This window comes from Oryzias latipes, chromosome 9 (assembly GCF_053564925.1).
Source record: "Oryzias latipes strain Hd-rR chromosome 9, Olatipes_Hd-rR_3.1".
NCBI classification, from domain to species: domain Eukaryota; kingdom Metazoa; phylum Chordata; class Actinopteri; order Beloniformes; family Adrianichthyidae; genus Oryzias; species Oryzias latipes.
Genome location: NC_136245.1, coordinates 1392812 through 1419087, shown reverse-complemented (window position 1 = coordinate 1419087; position 26276 = coordinate 1392812). Strand labels below are relative to the sequence as shown.

General features: G+C 46.2%; 2 protein-coding genes across 14 annotated transcripts in view; both read right to left on the bottom strand.

Moving 5' to 3' along the window:
- cacna1ba (calcium channel, voltage-dependent, N type, alpha 1B subunit, a) overlaps nt 1-9365 on the bottom strand; it is a 115671-nt gene extending 106306 nt beyond the window's left edge. For all 13 annotated transcript variants that reach the window (XR_013658037.1, XM_078952392.1, XM_078952391.1 and 10 more), the window contains exons 1-3: nt 8967-9365; nt 6755-6861; nt 6067-6206 (exon numbers count right to left, since the gene is read on the bottom strand). Coding sequence is in view for 12 of the 13 variants with exons in the window: in XM_078952392.1 (XP_078808518.1) it covers nt 6067-6206; nt 6755-6861; nt 8967-9225 (506 nt within the window). In the remaining variant the exon portion in view is untranslated. The remainder of the gene's footprint in view (nt 1-6066; nt 6207-6754; nt 6862-8966) is intronic.
- A 3041-nt stretch (nt 9366-12406) lies between these two features.
- The window catches only part of eeig1a (estrogen-induced osteoclastogenesis regulator 1a), a 29671-nt gene continuing 15801 nt past the window's right edge, over nt 12407-26276 (bottom strand). Inside the window, exons 5-12 of the mRNA XM_023958893.2 lie at nt 22776-22892; nt 21068-21114; nt 19547-19698; nt 18968-19078; nt 17621-17816; nt 17413-17534; nt 17082-17151; nt 12407-14236 (exon numbers count right to left, since the gene is read on the bottom strand). Of these exons, the coding sequence (XP_023814661.1) occupies nt 14191-14236; nt 17082-17151; nt 17413-17534; nt 17621-17816; nt 18968-19078; nt 19547-19698; nt 21068-21114; nt 22776-22892 (861 nt within the window). The 3' untranslated portion in view covers nt 12407-14190. The remainder of the gene's footprint in view (nt 14237-17081; nt 17152-17412; nt 17535-17620; nt 17817-18967; nt 19079-19546; nt 19699-21067; nt 21115-22775; nt 22893-26276) is intronic.

Here is a 26276-nt window from a genome sequence, read left to right as displayed (position 1 = left end):
AGCTGGCAGGAAGACATGTGGGTGTCAACGTTTAGACGGCCCCCATCAAGGGTCCTTCTTATTCAAAGTCGTGATGGACTGATCCTGAAATCCTCCCCAAACACAACATTTCTGACATTTACATCAACATGAGACAGAATGTCCTGTAGTGTTGTCAAGCTTTAGACTCAAATGTGTGTGACAAGGTGTTCTCCTGAGCGGTTAGCGTGCTCGCCTTACTGGTGGTTTCGTTTTGACAGTTGTAGAAAAAGTACAACTTTAAACTCAGTTTGACACCAGACTGAGCATACAAGGATGACAGTACACAGAAAAGGACTACGTTTCAGTTAGCCGCCAGTAGAAAACCCAGACCTTTTTCACATAAAAGACTCTCAGACAGACGCTCTTTAAAATCCAGAAATCTGATGTTTCGTTTCTTCAAGGTTTGACTGATTTCAGGAACTCCCAGAGTATTTATCACCGAAACTTTAGGATTTTGATTTTAAAAACTTGGGATGTGACCTAATTAACAGTCTTGCCACGCAGTACGAGGGTCATGGTTTGAACCCCAGCTGGGTTCCTCTGTGTGGAGTTTGTATGATCTCTGCGTCCACGCGTGGCTTTTCTCTGAACACCTCGGCCCCCTCCCAACGTCCAAAAACACGCCTCACAGGTTCACTGGTGATACTAAATGATCCTGTAGGTGTGCCTGTGTGTGTGTGGGGGTGGGGGGGGGGTGTAGGTGTGTGGGGGGGGGGGGTGTAGGTGTGTGTGCCTGTGTGTGTAGGTGTGTGTGTGTGTGGGGGGGGGTGTAGGTGTGTGGGGGGGGGTGTGGGGGGGTGTAGGTGTGTGGGTGTGTGTGTGTGTGGGGGGGGGGGGGTAGGTGTGTGGGGGGGGGGGTGTAGGTGTGTGTGCCTGTGTGTGTAGGTGTGTGTGTGTGGGGGGGGGGGTGTAGGTGTGTGGGGGGGGGTGTGGGGGGGTGTAGGTGTGTGGGTGTGTGTGTGTGTGGGGGGGGGGGGGGTAGGTGTGTGGGGGGGGGGGTGTAGGTGTGTGTGCCTGTGTGTGTAGGTGTGTGTGTGTGTGGGGGGGGGTGTAGGTGTGTGGGGGGGGGGGTGTAGGTGTGTGTGCCTGTGTGTGTAGGTGTGTGTGTGTGTGGGGGGGGGTGTAGGTGTGTGGGGGGGGTGTGGGGGGGTGTAGGTGTGTGGGTGTGTGTGTGTGGGGGGGGGGGGGGGGTAGGTGTGTGTGTGTGTGTGTGTACTATGAAACTAAACTTAACTGTTTCCACTAAGTCAAATCCATCCAGGACATATATAAAGAATATTGAGAGTAAAACAACATTTCTGCATATTTTTGTCCAAATTATTGTGAATCAGTAGCAGATTAAAAAAAAAAAGTTTGTCAGACATCGAAGCTACGATCTGGAGGCCACAGCCTCCAAGCTCCGCCCCTTTCTGATCATCCACTGTCAGACCAACAGATCCATGAAGGTCTTTGTTCTCCCGGTCTGAGCTGGAATCTGGATCAGAACTGGACGGATGGATGGATCTGATACTGCTTTAATGTTGCTGCCATGTTCGCTGCTCTGTTAATGTTCGGTTGAGGGTGTGAGCGGCTGTCAGCTAAAGAGAGAGTGTAAACAAAAGGATGATGGGAAATGAGGACAGGCTTGCTCCATGCCAACAGCTCAGAGGTGACATTCTTCAGAAACTAAGTCCTAGAAAGCGACAATGGTTTTTTGGCTAAAAACAGCATCATCATCATTAAAAGACGACAGGAACGGATCAGAAGATCGAAGTGAGACTTTAAGAAAGACCAAAAAACTGGAAAAAAACTAATGTTTTCAACGTGAGGTCTGTGAGGAAACACTTTAAGAGGTGTTGAGACAGTCTAGCTGTGATTGGTTTATGTGGAAATTCTTTGCCACTTAACTTGGTTGGGAGGCGCTGCAGCCCCTTTAGCTTAGAATACAAATGTTTTGATCATGTGTGGAGGAACTAGCAGGGAAATCTGTCACCAAAAAGGACCACACAGCTGCTGGGAGAACAAGCATTTCACTGGTGTCTGACGGACGTTTCACAGCCTCATGCTGTGTTTTGGTGCCTGGGATCTGAGAGCCGGCAGCAATCCATAGACTTGAGCTCAATGCAGTATTGATCGGTGCAGAAGCTCGAAGGAGGAAGACGTGTGCTCTTATTAGCAGCTCTGTCCATCTTCCTGAACCTGACAGAAGTGGCATCTGCTAGGAATGTACGTGTTGGTTGATGGAAAAGGCAGCAAAAGGAACCTCTTCTCGTTCGAGGACTCAGAAAGAGAGGAGAGACAGCGAGCGTCTCACCTCCTTCATGGCAGGGTCAACGTTTCTGTAAAATGCTTCACAATAATCTGCCTTCCAGGAAACAGCAGCTTGAATTTGCAGATTGCTTTTACTTTCATCTTCATAGCCTCGGCACAGATTTGTTAATATTCGGAGTCAGTCGGCAGAATCGCTTCAGAGCGAGTTCTCTGGAGTTTAAAGAGCCGAACTGACAAAGCAGAGCAGCCTCTGTGTTTGGAACAGTGTTGGGACCAGATCCAGTCCAGTTTCCTCAGTAAGCAGTGGGAAGTATTACTATGGAACTTCACTCAGCTCATATTCAATCCCTTTTGCATGACAGCATTCAAAGTGTATCAGTTTGAAGCAGTGAGACCATCAGATGATAAATATGCCTCCAAGAAGATCTTCTTCTTTTCTTGGACACTATTGCTGTTCTAGTCTGTCTGAGACTCTCAGGTTCTCCGTTTCTCTTCTTTATCCAGAGTAGATCACATGTTCTTTAAGGTTAAACTGACCAAAGCTGAGTGAGGCTCCTCCGTCTGTTCTTCCTCTGCTTTCACAGAAAGAAACTCTCTCATTAGTGGTTATTGTTAAACCCTCCTAAAATACTATGCACAACATTTTGTCGGTCAGATGCTGCGTTAAGTTTCTGAAAGTCTTAAACAGAAATGAATCAAAATCACCAAGAATTTCCACAATCTATTAGACTCACAGCTTTTTTATTTTGGTTTTGATTCTTTCCGTTCATTCGATTTTGATTTCTGCACATTTAGATGTTATATTTACAGAAAAACACTAACCTTACGTCAATACATTTTTAAGATTCATATTATCCCAACCTGCTCCAGAACCTGATGGAGTTCACACACTAAGACATGTATTTGTGAGATGATCACATGACATCATTCCCACAAACAGAAGCCTCCTCTCCACAGCTCAGACTGTGTTCACAGCATTGTCTGTCCTTGTGTGTCATTTCCCACTCCTGGAAACATCCAGATGGAAGTTTTTGATTGGAGTGGGTCTTTAACATCTTTAGGAAAATCTGAAATAAACAAACTTTAAAATAATTCTGTTGCTTTACAGACCCGTTTCAATAAAAATCCTATTTTTGATTTCTTTAACAGGTTCTTTATGCAAATCATTGTGAATCAGGAACAGCATTTGAAAAAGCCTGTAGCAGTGACGTAGGAGCTCCAATCTGCAGGCCGTTAGCTCCAAGCTCCGCCCATTTCTGATCATCCACCTGCAGACCAGTAGATCCATGAAAACGTCTGTTTTCGTGGTCTGAGCTGGAATCTGGATCACAACTGGACGGATGGATCGCTACGATACTGCTCGCCATTTTTTGTGCACCACTAGTTAGTTTGGGGTTGTGAGGGGCTGTAAGCTAGAGGGGAAAGGGTGTAAACAGATGGATGATGGGAAGTGAGGGCGGGCTTGCTCTACTCCAACAGTACTGCCCACGTCTGCCGCTCTGCAGAAACTATGTCCAAAAATCAACATCATCATCATAACTGCGTTATCTCAGTTTAAAAAAAATCCTCCGTATCGCAGCTATCTGACTGTCACAGAGAAAAACTCCCTTCAGCTGCCCTTTGACCTCCCAACAATTCAAATTACCTTTTTCATGGTGGCAAAAACTCTTAATAAATAAACTGAAGCATAGCAAAACCCTGGGTGCAACAAGGAGTGGCGTGGCGTGGCGTGGCGTGGCGTGGCGTAACAACAAAAAACAAAGCGGACGGCAGTGGGACAGAGGGCCGATTCAAAACAGACCAAAGCCGTAACATTACTGACCGAAACCAAACCAAAGTTCAGTCCTTCACCCGTCTGCTTAACTTGGCTTTTAGCTAAATGTTTTATTTGTTTGTTCGTTTATTTATTATTTATTAAGAGTGTTATTAATGCCAAATTTTAACATTCCTTATCTTATTGTTTTAATATTGAATTGCTCATTGCTTTTATTCAAGTTTCTACTCATTATGTTGTTTTATTAGCAGTTGTTCCTCATTTCGATCCATTGACTGCATAGCAGAACTGGACTGAGTGATCTCTCCCCCCAATAGGAAGAACCAAATCCCTCGTTTTTGAGAAGCTACAGGGGTTTGATCTGCCTGTTTTCTCACCTAACATCTTCAGAAAAAGACTTTATAACAGCATGAAAGTAATATTTATCACAGGAAAACGTTTGAGCGCCATCTTTGTTCACACAAACTCTGACCATAAACACATCCAATCCACCAAAGGCATGATGGGAACTGAGAGTTACTCCTCCTTTCAGAACCATCAACTGTGTCCAAGCAGGCTCCATCAGCAAGGAGGAATGTGTTTCTGCATAACACAAAGGAATCCATCAGTCGAGGACTGGATCTTTCAGGTCAGCTACAGTTGTTGTTTTCAGACACTTCTGCAGAGAAGAGAGACTTGATGGAGTCACGTTTTGGGAGCATGACAGCCATGCAGGTCCTTGTAAGAGTAAATGGTGGATAGTTTAGTGTCTGTGACAGCAGATCCTCCTCGTCTGTTCATGCAGCACTGCAGACGGCTGTGATCTCCTCCTCTGCAGACTCAGCTGACAGCTCCCGCTGAAACCCAAACACTCACTGAGTCACTGCGTCTGACTGCTGGGAGCCCGTTTACACAGCCTGCAGACAGACAGACAGAGCCCCGCGCCGTGTGTTTGCATGTGCGTGCACGCATGTTGACATGTCCGTTAAGGCACAGCGACGCACGAGACATCAACACAGCACGGCTCTGATAAGGGGTCCAGACAGACGCTGTAATGCCCTCTAGCCCCGCCCAGACCTGCAATTATGGTCATCATGTGAGCCTGTTCAGCACCAATTCAATCAGACACACACACAGGAAAAAGGCAAGCAGCTCCCCCAGCACGGCCCGCAACAACCTGTCAATAACCTCTCAGCTCACAACACAAACGCACACATACAGACTCACACAAGCAGTGGATGATGAGTGGATGCACTCTGTAGATGCTTTGGTCCACGTTGGTCTTTCAACCCATCACCCTTCATATCCCGGACGCATCACATTTTAGAAAATCCACTGCTTTGTGTGTCGTCCCAGCAACACAGGAGCCATTCCAGGGGACGTCACCCGTTACATCGACCACAAATCCCTCTCACCCGTGGGGGGAGGGAGGGGCAGGATCCAAATGAGCGGCCCAGGAAATGGAGTCACTGCCTCAAACCCAAATTCCTGTGGAGCACGTAACCTTAACGGCATCCAGACCCCCACCCCCCTGACACACGCATGGAGCATCCTCTGTGGCAGTGGTCTATTCCTAAGTGATAAAAATAGAAACGTAAAAATCCACTAAATGCTCCAGAAAATGAAGGACAGACTCATTTGTAGCTCCAGACCCACAGATCTCCATCCAAACAGCTGAACTCTGGAGATGCGGGCCTTCATTCTTCCTACAGTCTAAGTTCAACTCAACAAACGCTTTTACAGTTTAGTATTCAAGGTTCCTGATGATAAACCAAACTGATAGAGTGAAGCTCTGCTTCCAGTTTGTCCCCCCGCTGTCAGTGGGAGGCCTCGTGTGGGACCCCCGCACCGGCGTCACGTGCGCTCTCACTCCGAAAATCTCCCACCAAACAAGAGATCAGAACTTCACACCACGTCCTGCTGTGAGGAGAACGCCTTCATGCGTTGTCCCGTCCTTAAATCCACTCAGCGTGGAGCATCACACAACCCATGACCACCTGCCCACCCCCACTCCCCCCACCGATGCAGCAAAAGCCACTCACCCTGTCAGGACCACCACAAAGTCCATGACGTTCCAGCCGTTCCGTAGGTAGGACCCCTTGTGGAATGCAAAACCCAGGGCGATGATCTTGATGCCAGCCTCGAAACAAAATATTCCAATGAAGTAGGGCTCTGTGTCGTCCTGCAAGGCAGACGGAGACAGTCAGGCAGGATGTGAAGACCAACAGCTCAGTGTTGACAGAAAAGCCCCTTCGTTTTCCTCAGTGAGGGTCGCATTAGGAGTCTGCAGGCTGACAGTTTTCAGGTAGCAGCGTTGTTTTCCTGCTGAACACTGAATCACACGCCGACACTCCCTACCTGCAGATCTGTCAGGGACAGACAGAGCGGTCACAGGTGAACATTTACCTGTTCACAGGAACTCACTCGCACACCAATGAGAAACCTCAGAGAAACTCAAAAGCAGCTCAAGAGTCAAACATCAACATCCAGAAACATCCCTTTAGATTCACTCTGGTTTCCATCCGGCTCCAGTTCACCTAAAACAAAGTTTTACCAAATAGAGCTGTGTGGGGACACATTACCAAAAACAGCTCAATTTGGAGGAAGATTAAGAGGCTTCCATTCATAAAAAACGGATCAAACATATGATGAGACCCTCACAGAGAAACCCGCTGTGACGTTTAAGGCGAGAGGCAGAGGAAGGGTCTGCATGCAGACGGTCATACTCACCAAACGCTCAGACATGGGGGTTTTGTCTGAGGCTGGGAGGTGCTGCTCCAATGCCAGCACGATGCAGTTGGCGATGATGGTGGCTAGGATCATGTACTCGAATGGAGTAAACGTGTTAAGGAAGTGAAAAAACTCCAGGAAGTGCTTTCTACAGAGACCACCACATGATGGACGCTGCTGGTTCATGGCTCAGTTCCTGCATCAGTAATCAGCACTTACAGGGTATTTCAGTGGTACTTATATGGTATCTCTGTTGTACACACAGGGTACTTTCATGGTACTTGCTGTGTATTTATGTGGTACTAGTTCTACAGTTAAAAATAAAGCAGGTTAGGTTGTTTTTAACCCAACCTTTGAGGCTAAAAAGGGACTACATTTTTTCAGGGTTACCTTCACTCAGAAAAAAAAATCAAATTGGGTTCAAATGAAACTTCTATAACACCCCCCCCCCCCCCCCCCCCCCAAAAAAAAAAGTACCCCAACAGGAATAGATCAGGAATTGGGTTGAAGAAATAACCCAAGAGTCTGCGCTAATGTGGCTCAAAACACACATGAACACAACACATTAACACACAGTAGGTACCATGTAAAAACCCAGTGTGTACAGCATAAATACCAAGTAGGTACCACACAAGTATAAAGCAAATATAGTACAACCTAAATACACAACATGTACCTTGTAAATCCCCAGTGGGTACAACAAAAGTACCACATAAATACCACATAAATACCCTGTAAGTACTGTAGTGTTACAGTAGTGTTACTGTAGTTACCTTTGATTTTCTGCTGTTTGTCATTCAAGACATAAGGAGAGTCAACAGATCAGGGAGCAGAACCCCACAAACCAAAGATCAAGACTTCTCCCAGTCAAACAAGAGCTCAGCTCAGTTCTGCTGTTACACAAAGTTGTCACAATCAACAACACAAAGAGAAACAACAGATACTATGATCACCTTTCCTACAAAACAAATAACTAAAATCCTGTGTGGTTTTCAGGAGGTCGACCACTTTCACTGTGTGTTAATAAAGGTCTTCATCAACACATTCATCTTCTTAGTCGTCTTTCCATCGAACCGTCTCCTCTGCATCCTCCTCACTCACACACCTCCCTCATGATTTCCTCTTTGGTCTTAACTCACCAACAGATTACAGCAAATCCATGTTGGTGAGATTCTCCTCACTGAGGAGGAGCCACTTCTTCATGGCATCTCTGCTGACTGAGTATTGATCTGTGGATGTTCTCCTCATTTCTTTGTTATTTGTGATGAATTCTGCAAACAATCCTCAAACACATGAGCTGTTTTTAGAAATGTGAACAACGGAATGTGAATTATGAGTCCAAGAAACGCCCATTTCTGAAGAAATATCAGCTGACATATTTACTGACATATTTAATATTAAACCTCAAGCAAAGGACATATAATACCAATCAGTCCACTTCTTGTAGGACATTTAAATGGCATTTACATTGAAATATTGCGTTTGTTGCCTCTTTAAGTCCTACATGTCTCAGAGACTAAAATGTGGCCAGGAAAAGTTTTTTTTCCTCTTGGAAATGGAAACCTGCAGCCCATCAGAATCTGAAGGATTCCTCTCGTTGTTTTTTTCTCTGCTTATTCACAGAAATTCCTCTGCGGCGATTCTGCCCCGCAGCTCAGGTGTGCCCGCATCATCCCGCCCCCTCACCGCCTCAAGTTTGCGTCACAGACAAGCAGAGCAGAGGGAACCGGCCGATGATACCGGGCTGAGGAACGCGCCGTTCCGCAGAGACGGCAAAGTTCAGACGTTCACCGGAAACTCTGCATTGTTTGACCACCAGAACCATCTGAAACGAACCGAGCATCCGGGACTCTCCTGTTATCGAGGCACCAAAACCTCAACAGGTGGTTCCTCCCTTAAACGGACGCAGACGCCGCCTTGGTTCAGGAGTTCAGCACCCCGGACAGCTCCCGCTCCGAGGCCGTCCACAGCAGCCAGATGGAAACCAACCCGCAACCTCTGACCCGGCCACCAGAAAACCCCAGAACCAGGAAACTACCCAAAACCGGATGTTTGGTTCTGCGTCAGTTTGAGCTGAATAAAGAAAAGATGGGAAGTGTGGTTCTGTGGACCCGAATGCGGCTGTGGAGCAGCGTGCTGCCGCTCCTGCCTGGTAAATGTGGTGCTGGAGAGGATGGGGGGAGTGGGGGGACCTAAGCCCCGAAAGGATATGGCCATTCGGTGATCTTCTTCGCGTATTTCCGTATGATGTTATCCTCGCTGAAGATGAAGAGGGATCTGTTGACGGTGAGGCAGTTCTGCTTGACTGGGATGGGGTTGTAAATCGCCATAGTCCTGGCTCTCTGGGCCATGGTCTGCTTGTACACCCTTGGGCCCCCGGGAGGCCCCGGCTGCCGGCTGGCCCCTCTGGCCGGCCCCGCGGGACCGCCGCCTCCATAGCGGCTGGACGGTTCGTCTTCAAAGCGAGCCATTCTGGCAGAGCGCGGTTCTGACCAAAACTAACACCAGAGAGGAAATGGAAAAGCATCACCACAGGCGGAGGCGGCCCGTCCCTCTGCAGGTCCTGACAGCGCGGCTTCGGGCCACCGACACGCGAGTCCAACATTCACCTCCGAACAGGAGGCTCGGTTCCGTCAGTCCCGCCGCTCTGCCCGGCGCGGGTCTGTTGCTCAAAGTTTGGACTTCCACATTCCATGATGCATCATTTTCACGGGTGTTGCTCCTTTCTTCCGCGGACGCGTCCACGCACAGAAAAGACCGCGTCGAAGACAGACCCCCCCGCGGCGCGCCTCACTGCGGAGTCATGACAGGATTCCCGGGAGGCGTCCAGCGACCGCAGCGGCTCCTCAGGAAAATCTGCTGCTTCAGGGGAAACCAGGCGGAGTCTTTCTCATCCACAGAGCCGAGACGCCAACCAGCGGCTCCACCTGGACCGGCCCAGTTTCCATGGCAACAGAGAGGAGAGAGGGAGACAGGAAATGAGGGAGGGAGGGAGGAACGGAGGGGTGACGGACCGCAGAGGGAGAACAGAAACTCGACCCTCTCCGCCCGATTGATTCAATTCTGATTGATCTGCACGTGACCCAACTGCAACACATTATTGGGTGGTTGCTGGTTTAAGTCCAGGTCGAACTCGCGCGGCGCACGTGCGTCCGTGTATCTGCAGCGGTTCATACATCAAGAGGCGGGACATCGGCGATCTTTTCCCATAAGATTCATTCATAAAAAGTGGGCAGAAACAGGCACGTGCGCGTGTGGAGACATGTCCAAAAACATCGAGCTGGACGTGACCCCGTTGAAAATGCGGGGAGGGGCCTGCAGGGTCCGAAAGGCTGAAGCAGGAATGTGACGTCAGTTGTGCACGTGCTCCCTCAGTGGAAGGGCAGCTGATGATGCTGCTGGTTCGGCTGTTGGGAGAAAAACGTTCTACAGGTGGAATAAACATCCCCGACACACTAGAGGGGGGGCCCAAACTCAGACCTGGGGGCCGTGTTCTGTCTGTTCTCCAACCATCCTAACATTGAAGCTCCTTATTGGCTAAACACACCTGATCCAGGTCATCAGCAGCAGAGAAGGCAGGGATTCTGGAAAACTGGGAGGAGGTGGGACCTCGGCCTGGATTTGGGCCCCCCAGCACTAGAACGACCTGTATGTCACCTGGATGAATGACAATCAACATGTTTGGCTGAAAGTCTGTTCACATGAGGCTCGTCTCAACACACATTCAGACCTCATCAACAACTCTCAAAGTTTTCTCAGAATTCAAAGGTCATTTATATATGAGTACATTTTCAATAAACATGATGTACATCCTTGTTTAATAAAATAATACTGTGGTGACAAGAACACAATGCTGAGAGGCTACTTTGTTCACCTCATTAAAAAAACACTCATGATCTTAAAACAATGAAGTAGATTCACATCAGTAAGCAGGAAAAAGAATGACAGCCCACCAGAGTAGACATGGACACCCACTGGCCTCTCTATAAGGTCCACCTTGCTGGACTTCCTTTAGCCTTCAGAACCGTCTTAATCCTTGGTGGATCCGATTCAACAAGGTTCTGGAAACATTCCTCAATCTTTGGTCCATGTTGACATGACAGCATCAGTTGCTGCAGATTTGTCTGCTGAACATCCATGATGCTGGTCTCCCGTTCCACCACATCCCAAAGGTTCTCTATTGGGTTCTGGTGACTGTGGAGGCCGTTTGAGTCCAGAGAACTCATTGTCATGTTCTAGAAACCAGTCTGAGATGATTCCAGCTGGATGACATGGAGCCTTATCCTGCTGGAAGTAGCATGAAGATGGTCCACTGTGTTCAGAAAGGGATGGACATGGTCAGCAGCAATACTCAGGTAGGCTGTGGTGTTGGAACCATGCTCAACTGGTACTAAGGGGACCAAAGTGAGGCAAGATAACATCCCCCACACCATGAAACCACCACCACCAGCCTGAACCGTTGATACAAGGCAGGATGGATCCATGCTGTCATGTTGTTGAGGCCAAATTCTGACCCTACCATCTGAATGTGGCAGCAGAAATGGAGACTCAGACCAGACAACGTTTTTCCATCTTCTATGGTCCAGTTTTGGTGAGTCTGTGTAAATTGTAGCCTCAGGTTCCTGTTCTTAGCTGACAGCAGTGGTACCCGGTGTGGTCTTCTGCTGCTGTAGTCCATCTGCCTCCAGGTTGGACGTGTTGTTCTTTCAGAGATGCTCTTCTGCAGACCTCGGTTGGAACCAGTGGTTCTTTGAGTTCCTGTTGTCTTTCTATCAGCTGGAACCAGTCTGACCTCTGACCTCTGACATCAACAAGACATTTCTGACCACAGAACTGCTGCTCTCTGGCTATTTTCTCTTTTTAGGACCATTTCTGTAAACCCTAGAGATGGTTGTGGGTGAAAATCTCAGTAGATCAGCAGTTTCTGAAATCCTCAGACCAGCCCGTCTGGAACCAACAACCACGTTCAAAGTCACTTCCATCGTCTTTCTTCCTCATTCTGATGCTGGTTTGAACTACAGCAGATTTTATTGACCATGTCCTCATGACTAAATGCACTGAGATGCTGTCACGTGATTGGCTGATTAGAAATTTGCATTAACCAGAATTTGGGCAGGTGTTCCTGATAAATAGCAATTGAGTGTATAAAACAAAATAAGTTGTCGAGAATAAAAAACAACTTTATAGAGTTTAAGGAAAATGTCATCTTCCTTGTATTATATTTAAATATGTCAATGAGCAAAAGAAAATTTCATTGAGTTTTTAACTGAATATCTCTGACTCTAAAGAAAGCTACAGAAAAGCAAAGAAGTCCTGAATTTTTCTAAAGTGAAACAAGACTTTGCAGTTTTGGTCCACAAGAAACTGGCCTGAATGGCTCTCGGTGTTGAAGGTTTCAGATCCCGGTTCTGGTGGGTTTTTGAGTAAGAAGATGATCCAAAACAGGAAAGCGGAGACATGTGTCTCTGTAGAGTCCTGATCCAAGTTGTGGCAATTCTTCATGGAAACGGTTTCTTCTGGTTTTTGACTTATACTAGAATAAAGCACATCAATCAGTGAAGTTTCCAAATGCAGATGAATGCATAAGAACCACTGAAGCCCCCGCTCACCCTTCACACACAAAAATCTACATTTAAATCAAAATGAGACCAATTCAACGTATGCTTTCATGGTTTATTAGTCATTTCTGCAGTAAAATACAGAAACATATTGTGCCTAAAGTGTTTGGAGACAGGAAGCTCAGTTCCATCTCAATCTTCTATACATTTAGGTCAAACAAGTTTTGTTACAATAAAATTTGTTAGAATCCCTAAAAGAAAAAAAGCTCTGGGGCGACTTTTGTGCATAGCTTATAACAACCTCCAACAAAAAGGCTTAAAATATTAAATGCTTTAAAAGAAAAGATGTTGCCATGGTGACGTAAACCCAAATATTGTGTTAGCTTTCAGTGGTTCATCCCCAAAAGTGACTTTAATGTGATGAATTAGGGAAAAAAAGTGTGAAGTAACTTGTGTGTCATGAGCTGAAGACAGCAGATTCACTAAAACATCCAAACACGATGAAGAGGCTGCAATGCAGGAACACGACTTCTGCTCGCTACTGTCCTGCAGAAAACCAGCCTTCTTCTAAAAAAAACTAAACTAAAACGTTTGACATCTATCACAAGAGCCTGAGAGAGAGCTGGGGGGGGGGATCTAGACTGGAAAAAATACAATCATGACCACCAGGGGGCAGCAGAGGAGCAGTTAGAGTGCAGAACTTTAGCAGAACCCTGTGTTCCACCAAAAAGTGGGAACATTTCTCTTCATCTTCAGCACTCTGTCATCACAACCGTCATCGTGCTTCATGCTCCTTCCAGAGAAACTCTGCAGGCATGGAGAGGTTCTGCCGAGGAGAAACAGCAGTTTCTGTTCAGTGGTTTCCTTAAGTGCTGACCACATCCAGTGTGATCCCAGCTCTGTTGCCGTGCAACACATGCACTGCTGGGAGGGGCTTGAGTCAGTTTGGATGAAAGGGGAACATTTTCACGTCCTAAACTTTGGGTCCACAGCTGGCTGGACCAATGGAGAAACAGTGTCTAAACATTCAATCCAGAACATGACATCTGACAGAACATGAACTGAAGTCCTCATCATCAATGTGTCCCCCCCCCCAGCTGCAGGGACCTAGCCCGGGCCACATCCCAGCTGACGCGGGACGAAATTCAGCTTCAAGCCAACATTGGCGTCAGGACTCAGGATGACAAAGGTGAGGAGGGACGGGGTCAGTGAAAGGCGTCAGAGGAGACGAGCTGTGAGGACGAAGCGGAGTGACGTTTAGAAGTGTTGGTGCTGAACCTCCTCTGTCCCGACCCCAAGGAACCGAGCCGCACCGCAGCCCTCACCCAAAGTCCTAACGGTCTGCTCCAACAGGAGGAAGGCTTTGGCGACAGGAAGACCCAAAGGTGAGATGGAAGAGCTGCTTTCATTCATTTTATTTGGACATTTCTGGGACACGAGTGGCAGAGCCTCCAGCAGAAAGAAATCCTGAAACTTGAGGCTTTCTGAAATCTAAAAAAAGAAAGAGGAGATTTTTGTGCTTCTATGTGGAGCGGCCCTTAAAAATAACAGACACATGAGCGCCGACCAGCAGAGCTCAGATGGGCGGAGCTCAGAGATCAGCAGAGCTCAGAGATCAGCAGAGCTCAGATGGGCGGAGCTCAGAGATCAGCAGAGCTCAGATGGGCGGAGCTCGCAGATCAGTAGAGCTCAGATGGGCGGAGCTCAGAGATCAGCGGAGCTCAGATGTGCGGAGCTCACAGATGGGCGGAGCTTGGCGATCGGCTTCACATAAAGTGCAAATGGACAGGTTTCCCTCTTCGGGCGCCAGACCAGCTGAAGCCAAAGAACAACCGGAGACATAAGAGCGGATGATCTGCAGGTGAAGGGGCCGGCGCCTCAGTGGCTCTCGATGACCACAGGCTCGTATCCGCCGGCGGGAACCCTGAGAGGAGACACGCAAACGGAGAGAAGATGTCACCGCTGGCGTTCACATCAAGTGTCAGACGGTTATCTGTGTCAGCAGGTTTAATCTAATGTCTGTCAACCAACAGGCCAAGTCAGAGGTGTAGATCTCCCCCAGAAAAGCCAAAATAAAGACGCGACGGAGGAGCTGGGGTAAAGAGGCACAGTTACCCCTCTGGGGCAAAGGAGCAGAAACATCCAGTCTATTAGGCAGACATGTTTCAGGCATCCCGTTTATGGAAAGGAGAATAGAAAGTTTGATCATCTCTGAGGAGAATCCCATCAAAGAGGGATTTTCTCCTATTCATTTTGTGGGCTTCCAGCCTCCAGGAGGATCATGGTCATCCATCTGGATCCTCAACATCACTACTCCATCAGTTCACTTTCCTCATGAAAAACACAACAGATTATAATCATTCTAAGGTTGACAGAAGCTGTGTTTCCATTAACAATAACATTGGATTTGCAATAATAAATTCGCCCAATGGAAACACCACAATTATGAAAAAAGTTGGATTTATCAAAAAGCTTGGAGGTGTTTTTTCAGGCATGTCAAGTTAAAATGCTTCTAATTAAATGAGTCATGTGACCAACAATCACATCTGTGTTTTTTCACATTATTAGGATTTAAAGGAAACATTGCAATTGTGAAATTGTGTTTCTTCAACATTCTGAAAGTTTTGTGTATACAATACAGACCAAAGTTTGGACACAGCTTCTCCTTCAAAGAGTTTTCATTTGCACGACTATGAAAATTATAGATTCTCACTGAAGGCATCAAAACTGTGAATTAACACGTGTTAAAGTGTGAAACAACTGAAAATATGTCATATTGAAGGTTCTTCATAGCAGCCACCTTTTGCTTTGATTACTGCTTTGTACACTCTTGGCATTCTCTTGATGAGCTTCCAGATGTAGTCACCTGAAATGTTTTTCACTTCACAGGTGTGTCCTGTCAGGTTTAATAAGTGGGATTTCTGGCCTTATAAATGGGGTTGGGACCATCAGTTGTGTTGTGCAGAAGTCAGGTGGATACACAGCTGATAGTCCTACTGAATAGACTGTTAGAATTTGGATTATAGCAGGAAAAAGCAGCTAAGTACAGAAAAACGAGTGGACATCATTACTTTAAGAAATGAAGGTCAGTCAGTCCCAAAACTTGGGAAAACTTTAAAAGTGTCCCCAAGTGAGTCACAAAAACCATCAAGCTCTACAAAGAAACTGGCTCACATGTGGACCCCCCCAGGAAAGGAAGACCAAGAGTCACCTCTGCTGGGGAGGATAAGTTCATCCGAGTCAGCAGCCTCAGAAATGGCAGCTTAACAGCAGCTCAGATTAGAGAGCAGGTCAATGGCACACAGAGTTCTAGCAGCAGACACAGCTCTACAACTGTTCAAAGGAGACTGTGGGAATCAGGCCTTCATGTAGAATATCTGCTAGAAAACCACCGCTAAAGAAAGGCAATAAGCAGAAGAGACTTGTTTAGACTAAAGAACACCAGGAATGGACATCAGACCAGTGGAAGTCTGGGCATGCTATTCCATCCGGTTTGCGTTTAGTTGGACCATCATTTCTTTTTCAACAGGACAATGACCCCAAACGCACCTCCAGGCTGAGGAAGGGCTATTTGACCAAGAAGGAGAGTGGGGGGGTGCTGCAACAGATGACCTGGCCTCCACAGTCACCGGACCTGAACCCAATCAAGATGGTTTGGGGTGAGCTGGACTGCAGAGTGAAGGCAAAAGGGCCAACAAGTGCTAAGCATTCTGGGAACTCCTTCAAGACTGTTGGAAGACCATTTCAGGTGACTAAGCTCATCCAGAGAATGCCAAGAGTGTGCAAAGCATTAATCAAACCAAAAGGTGGCTACTATGAAGAACCTTCAATATGACATATTTTAGGTTTGATTCACACTTTAACACGTGTTAATTCACAGTTCTGATGCCTTCAGTGAGAATCTAGAATTTTCATAGTCATGAAAACAAAGAAAACTCTTTGGATGAGAAGGTGTGTCCAAACTTTTGGTCTGTACTGTATGTGAGATGGAAACGCAGCGATTGATCCATTTATGAATTCTTACAGTAGAAACAAACTTCAAAGCTTTGAAGCCAGGATACTGTTTCAATCCTGACATCTCGCAGCCTTTCAGACTATGAATCTGCTGATGATGTCTGGACTAAAAGAAGCAGACTGTGCTTCAGAGGAAAGACATGTCATGGTTTCTCTGGAGTGTCTGGATGGCAGAGAAGCTCCTGCGGCTCAGCCTGAGCTTTGAAGCTGCGTGAATGTTTGTGACAGTCAGGAGTCAGAGGCAGAGCTCCTTCACCAAAGACGGCACTTCATCACCTCCAGGTAGACTCCTCCTCCTCCTCCTCCTCAGCATTGCTGCCAATATGTCATCTGTTCATCACATCCACAGCTAACACCCGTCTGTCTGCACAGAGAGGTCAGCAGCTCGTCTTCAAGACGTCCAGGCTGGACCTGATCTGAACCCATGAAGACCGTCACCTGCAGGTTGCGTAGAACCCGAGACCCCCTGATGGCTTCATCCATCTGGAGATTTTTAAGCACCTTGACCTTTTTTACGAGCTACACGTCATAATTATTATTTTTAGGCTCAACAGTTACTAAACCTTTGAAATCCTTTTGACTTTAACACATTTATTTGTTATTTATATGAATTGTTCGTGAGCCTCAAACTGATCTGTCCCCCTGGGTTTTTCTTCCGTTTGTTCTTCTGTCCGGTTCCTTTGATGTGTGCGCGTGTTCGAATGTTTCACGTGCACGTGGATGCGTCTCGGATGAAAGCCAGCCGGCGTTCTCACCTGTTTCCCAGCCGGATGCCGCTGAGCGCCGTGGTCCCGTCTCTGCTGACGAACAGCCGCAGGTTACTGTCTGCAGACCAAAAACACAGTCAGCAGTGCATGAGCTCACGTGCGCGCCGTCAGCTCAGACACAGCAGAAGGAGCAGAGGGTTCTGTGTCAACACATGGATCTGAGGAATCGCCACATGCTGGCGGCATTGTGGCGTGGAGCTACAGGTAACAGTCCTCTTCCTGCTGTTTCAGAATCACACATGGGCACACACTGTGGGACACACAATCGCACAACCACACACCCATCCACTCAGCTTTGAGAGCAGCTGTCACTCTGTACCTTCCGAGTTGTTAATGTCTGCAAAGTTCTGACTTTGGACGATCTTCTCCACGATGTCGTCTGCATCCATGCGGGTGTCGTTCACCCAGGACGGGCGATTCTCCACGGCCTCCTGCTTCCTCCTGAAATGCAGAACGCAGCCGGACAACAACAGGTGAGCTCCGTGTCCCTGCTGTCCGTTCAGGCGGGACCACACCCGCATCTCTACCTGGGAGGCCTGTTTGGGGGCAGAGCGGGCCGCGGGGGCCGGGGCGGCCTTTCCGGACGTCCAGCGTCCTTCTCGCCTTCAAGTGGAGGGTCAGCGGTGAACCCCAGACCCCCAGAGGCGCTGCTTCCTGTTGAGGTATTCCTGCGGTGCGTGAGGTCCGACAGGCTGGACGAGCAGGAGTGCTCCGTGCTGTAGCCTGAAAGCCGACGGCGAAAACAAGACGCCGTCAGTCAAACCACGGAGGAACCTCCCCGGATTAACCCCTTAAGAGTCTCATGTGGAAGCGGCATTTTAGGAACTTCAGCATCCCGGGAACAGAACCTTCGAGCCTCCCACCATGTCCTCATCTCAACTGGTTAAACTGGGTTAACAGTCACGTCGATGTGCGCGCACATAAGAGCCCTTTCATTAACCAAAGCCAAACGTTCCCCAACAAACCTGTAGCCCACAGCTGCTGTCTCTGCTGAGACAGACTCAGTCTGAGCTCATCTTACTGCAAACTTTTACTTTTTCATGAAAGACCTCCGCCAACATAACTATCACCTGAAAACCACTGGGAATGTTTTGAAAAAAGAACAAATGAATGTCCAAGCTAGTATCAAAAATGACATCTACACTTTAATAACATTCATTCATTTTCTACCGTTTTGTCCCTTTCGGGGTCACAGGCTGCTGGAGCCTATCCCAGCCACTTATGGGCGAAGGCGGGGTACACTGTCTCTGTCGCAGGGCCACAATCACACATTCAGTCACTCTCACACTCACACCTAGGGTCAATTTAGAGTTTCCAATGAACCTATGAAGCATGTTTTTGGACAGGGGGAGGAAGCCGGAGACCCCGGGAAACCCACGCATGCACGGGGAGAACATGCAAACTCCACACAGAAACACACAGAAAGGCCCCCCCCATTGAGGTTCTAGTTCAGGTCCCCCAGCCGGGACTTGAACCGGGGGCCTTCTTCCTGTGAGCCAAGAGCTCTAACCACTGTCCCACCGGTGCAGCCCTTTTATAACATGGATTCTTATTCAGGTTTTCCCCCCAAAAAATCTGTGATTTTGCTGCAATTTCCCTGAAAAAAACAACATCCTAAGAAAGACGGGAATGAAAAACTCCACCTGGATGAATCGGAGCCTTCAGAGGCTTTTCAGCATCGTGAATATAGAAACGAGAAGTTCTCATTTAATGGCTCAACAGGATCCTCTTAGAGCAAAACATGCTTAAAAGACACCCCGAAGATGCCGATGACCTGCGTCTTTGAAGAACTTTCCCCCAAAGTGTTTGATTTGTTTCAATTGTTGCAGCTTTACTGAGACACATTTGGTAAAGTGCTAAAGTGGAACGCTGACCTGAGATTTTGCTGTGCTGGCTGGCGTAACTGGAGTTCCGAGAGTGACCGGACTGGAACGCTTCTGTGGAAGAGGACTGGTTCTGGTTCCCCTCTGTCTCATCCAGCAAACCTGGAGGAGACCAGAGGAAGTCAAACACAAAGACAGGAACCCCTCGTGTCTGCAGAAGTCACTTTCTCCCCCAGCTGACAAAAACCTGAGGAGCACGAGCCCCATTCAATGAGCAGATTACTCGCAGTAATCTGATTAGTCCCAGCTAACATCTTTTTGTGGCCTTGTCAGCAGGTTCAATGCCGTTTCCTGGTATAATGAGAAAATCCACATGTTGGTGTTTAGCTTCTGTGTAGAAGGAAAGTCACAAGTTAAAGCTGGTGAACACGTTCGACCCGACGTGTTTTGGGTTTCTCTGCCTTATCAAACAGTCTGTTTCCGCAGACACTCCTGGTTTGTGCAGCTCCACCTCTGTGTGGAAACGTCTGACCCAAGAACTCTGGGATTTCCTCCCACTGTGGGGTGTGATTCAAAACACGGCACCACCAAAGGCCACATCTGTTCAAACCCGACTGCTATCTGCCGTACCCGAGCTGATGATGGAAGGCCGAGGCTTTGGGGCCCGCCCCAGAGAAACCCCCACGGCCGGTCCGGGTTCGGCCGTTCCCTCCCCCTTACAGTCCAGCTGCAGGGCGTGCTCCTGTCCGGGGACAGAGATGGACTTTGCTGTGCTTGGAGGCCTGCAGGGGGGAAAGAGAAGGAACCAGAGAGTTGATCAATCTGGAGCAGATGAAATGAGCTCGGGGGGGGGGGGGGGGGGGGGGGGGGGGGGGGGGGGGGCTCGGGTCAGATGAGGCCCAGTGTTGAAATCAGCGCAGCAGCTGAAGTATTTCAAGTGACTGCAGCAGTAAATGTCTGGGGGGCGTGAATGCAGAAACACGGTCCAGGACTGACAGATTCTTCTGGAAGCAGCAGCAGAGCAGAAGGAGTGAAAGGCACGTCTGCTGTTTCTGAAGAAAACAAGCCAGAACCAACTCTCTCTGGGGGTGGGGGGGGGTCATAATTACAGTGCAGATTATGGTAGCCCTGTGGGTGTGTGAGTGTGTGTGTGCATGCATGCATGTGTTTTATGTACAGAAAATATTCACACCCTTTAACTTGAAAAAAAAAAAGAAATCTGAAATATCCTTCTTCACTTTTGCACAAATATGGGCATGGGGGTTGTTTGGACCCCCCCCTCAAGAATATTAGTAATGCGGATCTAGTGTTTAGCTGTCTGTGTGCAGAAGTCTAGTGAGACACATCTTCCATCATCAATGTATGAATATACTTCCAACCTGTAAGTAGTAGTGCACATCTTATGTTTTGACTTTGTATTATCGACTGCCCCCCCCCATTCTAATCCCTTACCCCCCCCATCTCTAACATCCCACTCCATTTCTTTCTCTCTTCTTTCAAATATAATGATCATAGATAAAGTTTAGCCTCAAATCCAAAAGGGGTTTATACAAATATACTTTGTTTGTCTGAAGATACATAAACCCCCACTGTAACAGTAAAATCTGTCCAGTTTGGAGCTAAACTTGTCTTAATTGAACAAAGAAACATGGACACAAACATATTTTTTTTTAAATTCAAAACATTTAAAAAAAAAATTCAGATGGATTTTAGCTGCTCCCCAGTAAAAATCAGCTCAAATATATGGTTTCTTCTTAAATTGTCCTCAGCGACCTAAAAGACAGATGTTTTATGGAATATCTGTGCTTCTGTAACGACATTTGGACTGAGATCTTTGAAAACCTTCCTGAAAAAAGAATGAAACGGATCTCATAACTTCAGGACTCATCGATTACTCATATGATGGTGTCATTAGGAATTAAATCTGTCAAAAGCTTGTTAAAAGCTGGTTAACTGTCAATATTTACCAATCCAAAAATAAGGAACATTTTCCATCTATGGTTATAGTTAAAAGCAGCTCCAGTTTAAGTTTGAGTTGATAGTTTTTTTCCCTTTAGGAATGTTTTGTCCTTCATATCTTATGACATAAATCCAGAACATTCAAACAATCCATCAAAGACGGCGTTGGACGCCAGCATGTGGGGCACTCACCTCTTGAAACAGGGATCTCCAGACAAAAGAGTCATTCCAATGATCACCTTCAAGACAGAAACAAGTTCATGACACCTACTTCTTTGTTTCATCAGCACAGTCTCTGAAAAACGTCTGAACAGCACAGTCAATGACCAGTAGAGCCAGCACTACAAAATGGCAAACGCACTACATAGTGAGTAGGGCAGGAATTTGGACATAGCCACGATCTTCTGTGGAAGTGAAGCCATCAATGCTGATTGTTTAGGCTGAGGTAATAGCAGAAACTTTGGACAGTTTTTCCAATGAGATTAAAAACATTTGCATATTGTGCAGAAGCTCAGCTGTGACTGAGACGGTTTGATCCTCCACACAATCTCTGCTGTGCTGAGCACATTTGTTCAGTAAAGTTCATAGCGTCTGTATTACTAACCGACTTCCTGGGTTGTGCTGTTATCAGACACGGTGGTGTTTTTCACATACCTGACATGTTTGGACAGACGTCTTCCCTCCGTCTCTCCAAACATGTCAGGTATGTGAAAAACACCACCCTGTCTGATAACAGCAGAACCATACAAGTGAGCACATTTATGGTTGGCTGTTTCTATGAAGGTAGATATGTTCCAGTAGATTTGATGTGAGAACTTATAATATAGAATGTGAGAGCTTGCACACCAGAAATCTGCATCTGTGTGTAAAAATGTTCTGCTGTAAAATTTAACAAACTAAATTACAACTGACAAGTTCCCATTTGCATGTGTTCATTTAGAGTTCTGTGATTACAACCGCTCCAATCTGCTTCTGCGTGTGCTGGAATCTGCTGCCGCAAATCACAAGTGCGCTCCAACTGCGCTCTGACGGGCTGTAGCCCAGCGGGCTCCTCGCCTCCCCTCTTCTCCACGGAGCGCGGCTGCTGTGGCTGCGGGGAACGTGTTGATCTAATCTGATATATTTTTTCAAATGTTGATACATATGATTTATACTAAAGCTGCTCAATAGCCCTGGCCCTGTTGTTCTGCTACAACAAAGAGGATCTTCCTGCTGACGGTCCGTTGGCAGCCGTCTCGCTGCATGTCTGCATTTAAAGACCGAAGAGATCATCTCTCATTAAAATGCAGGAAAAAACAGACTTTCTGTGTTAATACAAAATGATTGAGAGACTTACTGTCACATTTGAACATTTATCAGAAGAGTTATTGAAGCAGGAAGTCCATATCTTTTTTAAAAAAAACTTTATTGACAAACAACATAATACAATAAGAATGTGAATGTCTCAGGGGGAATTGAAATGTGTACATATTACAGAAAAGTATAAGAAATGAAACAAAAATTATATAAATATATACACATACATATACAACATAAGACAAAAAGAATCATTAATTCAAAAAACGTTGGGGTTTAATAAATTTTAAATTGCAGGAAGTCCATATCTGTGAAGATCTTCCAATCAGAGTGCTGCACTCTGATTGGTTGACTCCCCCTTCCTCTAACCCTCCCTCCCCCCCTTGTTTCATTATCGGATACAGATCACTTTTGACACAAGTTTTTCGCAAGAAATGTGTCAGAAGTCAGAGCGCAGTTGTAGCGAACTTGTGATTTGCAGCAGCAGATTCAGGCAGAATCACATTTTAGCATTTGGAATCACAGATTTGAAGTTGTAACTCTGAATGAACTCATGCAAATGGGAATTTGTCAGTTGTCATTTTGTTTGTCATCGTCCACTCACCTTCAGGATGGAGTTGTCCTGCCGCGTGTTCTTGGTGTCGTATCCCTCCAGCAGACAGCAGCGAATGGTGGAGCCTGAACCGGCAAACTCCGCCATGTTGAGGTCTGTGAAGCCCAGCTGAGGGTGAAGAGGAGAGGATTGGTTCTGGATTCATGACCCGGGCTCCCCTGCCTCCTTATGAGGCACATTACCACACTGTGGCTGAGCAGCAGAGCTCTGACGGATCTCCACTAAAGCCCACCAGTCCATTCGACACCACATCCCGCTGAGGGAGGATGGGAGTTTAACCATCTACCAAATGTGGATCACGCTTTTTAAAAAGGACTGAAGGGTTTCTTCTTGATTTGAAATCAAAACTTTGTTCAGAAATGAATCCCTACAGCAGAGAAACTCGGCTCTTTACTGATCTTCACGTGAAGCTGGTGGACTTGTGTCAAATACAAATGTTTTTTATGTTTGTGTCTTTATGTAATGAGAGCTTGAATGTGCTTTACTGTATGCTCTACTGTGTAAATACGCTAACTTTGACCATAAATGGGCATGTCCCGTGTTGAATTAGTCGAACACATGAAATGATCCCATTCAAATATTTCTAAAGATGCTGGGATTCGTGTAGAAGCTGCAAATGGAAGCATCTGTTGTAGGGCTGCACCATATGAGAAAAACTCCTGATATGCAATATTAGTGATCAATACTGCGGTGACTATATAACCTGCGATTCATGAACAAATAGCAAAACAACCAAAACATTTCACTTTCAATGCAACAGTTTCATTTAAATAAGAGTCAACATCATTAAAATTATCCTCCAAATGACCCTCGTCTACATTAAATACATCAAGCTGCCATAAAATTGTTGTAGCACATTTAAGGGAACCATTTACTGCAATTTCTGCCATTTTTTGAGATATGCGTTTTGCACAGCTTGATATTGCGATAACGATACATTTGCGATTTATCGTAGATTACAGTCTGTCTTTGAGTCTGTTACTGTTGTCTTCATCCATCTGTCTCCAGAGGAGATTACTAAAAAAAAACCTTCATTTAAACATTTACTCTTCTGGTCCATTAAGGGAAGTTTTTCCTACATTTGAAAAAACTGCTTCTAGTATCTGGGGGGAAAAAAAGAATCCAAGTCCCAAATATCTAATTACCGGTACTCAGTGCTTTTTTGAACAGCTGCGTTCCTTGAGTAAATATGTTTGGTGAGTCCTCTTTCTTTGACCTGCAGGGATGTTTTTGGGCCGTCATGCTCCTCCTGCTGTGCCGCCTCAGCCTGTAACGGTCGTGTCTCACAGCCACGACGTACATATTCCACATCCCGCACGGATGAGAATTGGTCTTAAGTGAATCTACGTGGAAAAAGTGAGAAGTAGGAATAAACCACACAAAGAACACGTAAACCAGCGTAGAACCGTGTGTGATTATTGTGCTGTTTATATGCAGTTCATTAGTGATTTGTGCATAACGTAATCGTAACGTGATGTGTGCGCCGTATACGTGACACAAAAGTTATACATCGGTGGTTCATGCATGAAAAGTCTGTTAGACAAACGTGGAACGGTCGTGGAAAGACACACATTTGTGTATGGATCTCATAAAAATCACACAACTGCGTTAGACTTACGTAATAATTGCGTATAAACTATGTAAAATAAACTGCGTAATTCTCAACTGACCCAAATTTTGAAACCCTCTACGGACATCTGAGCATCGACGAAGGCGAGAAACACTTCAGGATGACGTAGATCAGGCATGGATCATGAAAGACACACACATCACTGTCCACGTCCACATATCTGGTATCAGATTTCATGACTTAGCTAAACTTTTTACACGGGGTGGGGGACCTTTAAACTCTGCTTAAAGCTGTAAACTGTTGCTATATGAGAACCTGTAAAAATCTAGATTGTTTAAGTGCTTTGTTTGTGTCACAACACTTGTTCTATGATTGTGTATTTGAATTTTAGCTGTGCCCTCCCTGCCTGGCTGCAGTGATTTCTGTAGAGCTTTCCATGGACCCGCCCCGCCACACCTGACACTCACGGCGTCCGCACAGACCCACGTTGACGTATCCGTGGCCGTATGGAAGAGCTGTCATTGCTCTGCAAAGACTGCAGCGTTGGTTAAATGACATGTAGAGGTCAGTCTGCTCTCTGCACGGCTAGATTCCAAACTTTGTCGTGAGCCGCGATTGCAGTACTTTTACCTCGTGTCTCAGTGTTACAGGTTTTTGTGTGGTTTGTTTGTGTAGTCACCTGTGTATTATGTACTGTGTAAAATGTGTGTTCACTCCCATGTTTTACACCTGACAGCTCATTATGGGCTGTACTTTACCACGAGCCTCTGGATCAGGAAAATGATAACTTTATCATGTGAAAACACCCCCCCTCCAGCCGAGTACCACAACTATTTTCTTAAAATGTTTATTTTTTTAATTTTGCTAGGCTTGAACAATTAATCGTAAATTTTTCTGTATCATGAGATCAAGCTGTGCAATACGAATATCGCAAAAGACAGCGAAAATTGCAAAAAAAGGTTACTTTAAATGTGGAAAAACAATATTATGGCAGCTTGAAGTATTCAACAAATCAAATAAATCCATTAAATCCATTTATCCATTTGATCGGATGGAGCGCTTTTATGTTTAATAAATGTTGACTCTAAATTAAACTGTTGCAGTGAAGTGGAAATTGCGATGTTAGTTTTGCTTTTTGTATCACAACTTATGTCGTCATCGCAATATTGATCACTAATATCACAAATGAGTTTTCCTTATATCATGCAGTCCTAGTTTTAGCCGTTTATTTATGACCAAATGACAGAATCAGCCAGTGGCGGTTCTACTCCCCAGGAGACCCCCCCAGGTGTTGTCACAGCGTTAAAGGCACAGTCACACACATACATTTCGTATGACATAAATAAAAACTGGTCGCGTAAGGGTCAATGGGCTTCGAAGTGTACATTATCAGAAATTGACGCCTGAAGCATCCGACATGAAGTGGAGGACGGTTGATTCCATTAAGTGCGTTAATTCTGATAATGCACACAACAAAGGCCCTTAACCCACTAATACCACGGTCACTTAAAAAAGAAACAAATATTCAACCAGTTTTAGTACTTTATTCTTGTTATTTTTCGCTTTTTCACAAAAAGTAGACATTTGTAACTTGGTGCGGCGTGTTGTCACGGCAACATGACAACGCACCTATTTGCTGGCTAGGCAGGCGTGGACCATAACTGCAGCGGCAAAGGAAAGCGATATCTATGTTTATGATCACGATGTGTTACATAAAGCATCAGTTCAGAGAGAAAGTTCAGCTCCAACCGCTTGCTTTTGTCCGGATGATGAAGTTTGTTTTAAAGAAGCCAGCGCAGTGATACAGAAGAGTTAAGATGTGTGACTGGAACTACTTTTTTAGGCGTGCGGTTATCACTGTGGATTATCACTTTTTAATGGACACCCAGCAGCCGATCAGAATTGAGAATTCACCCGGCCCA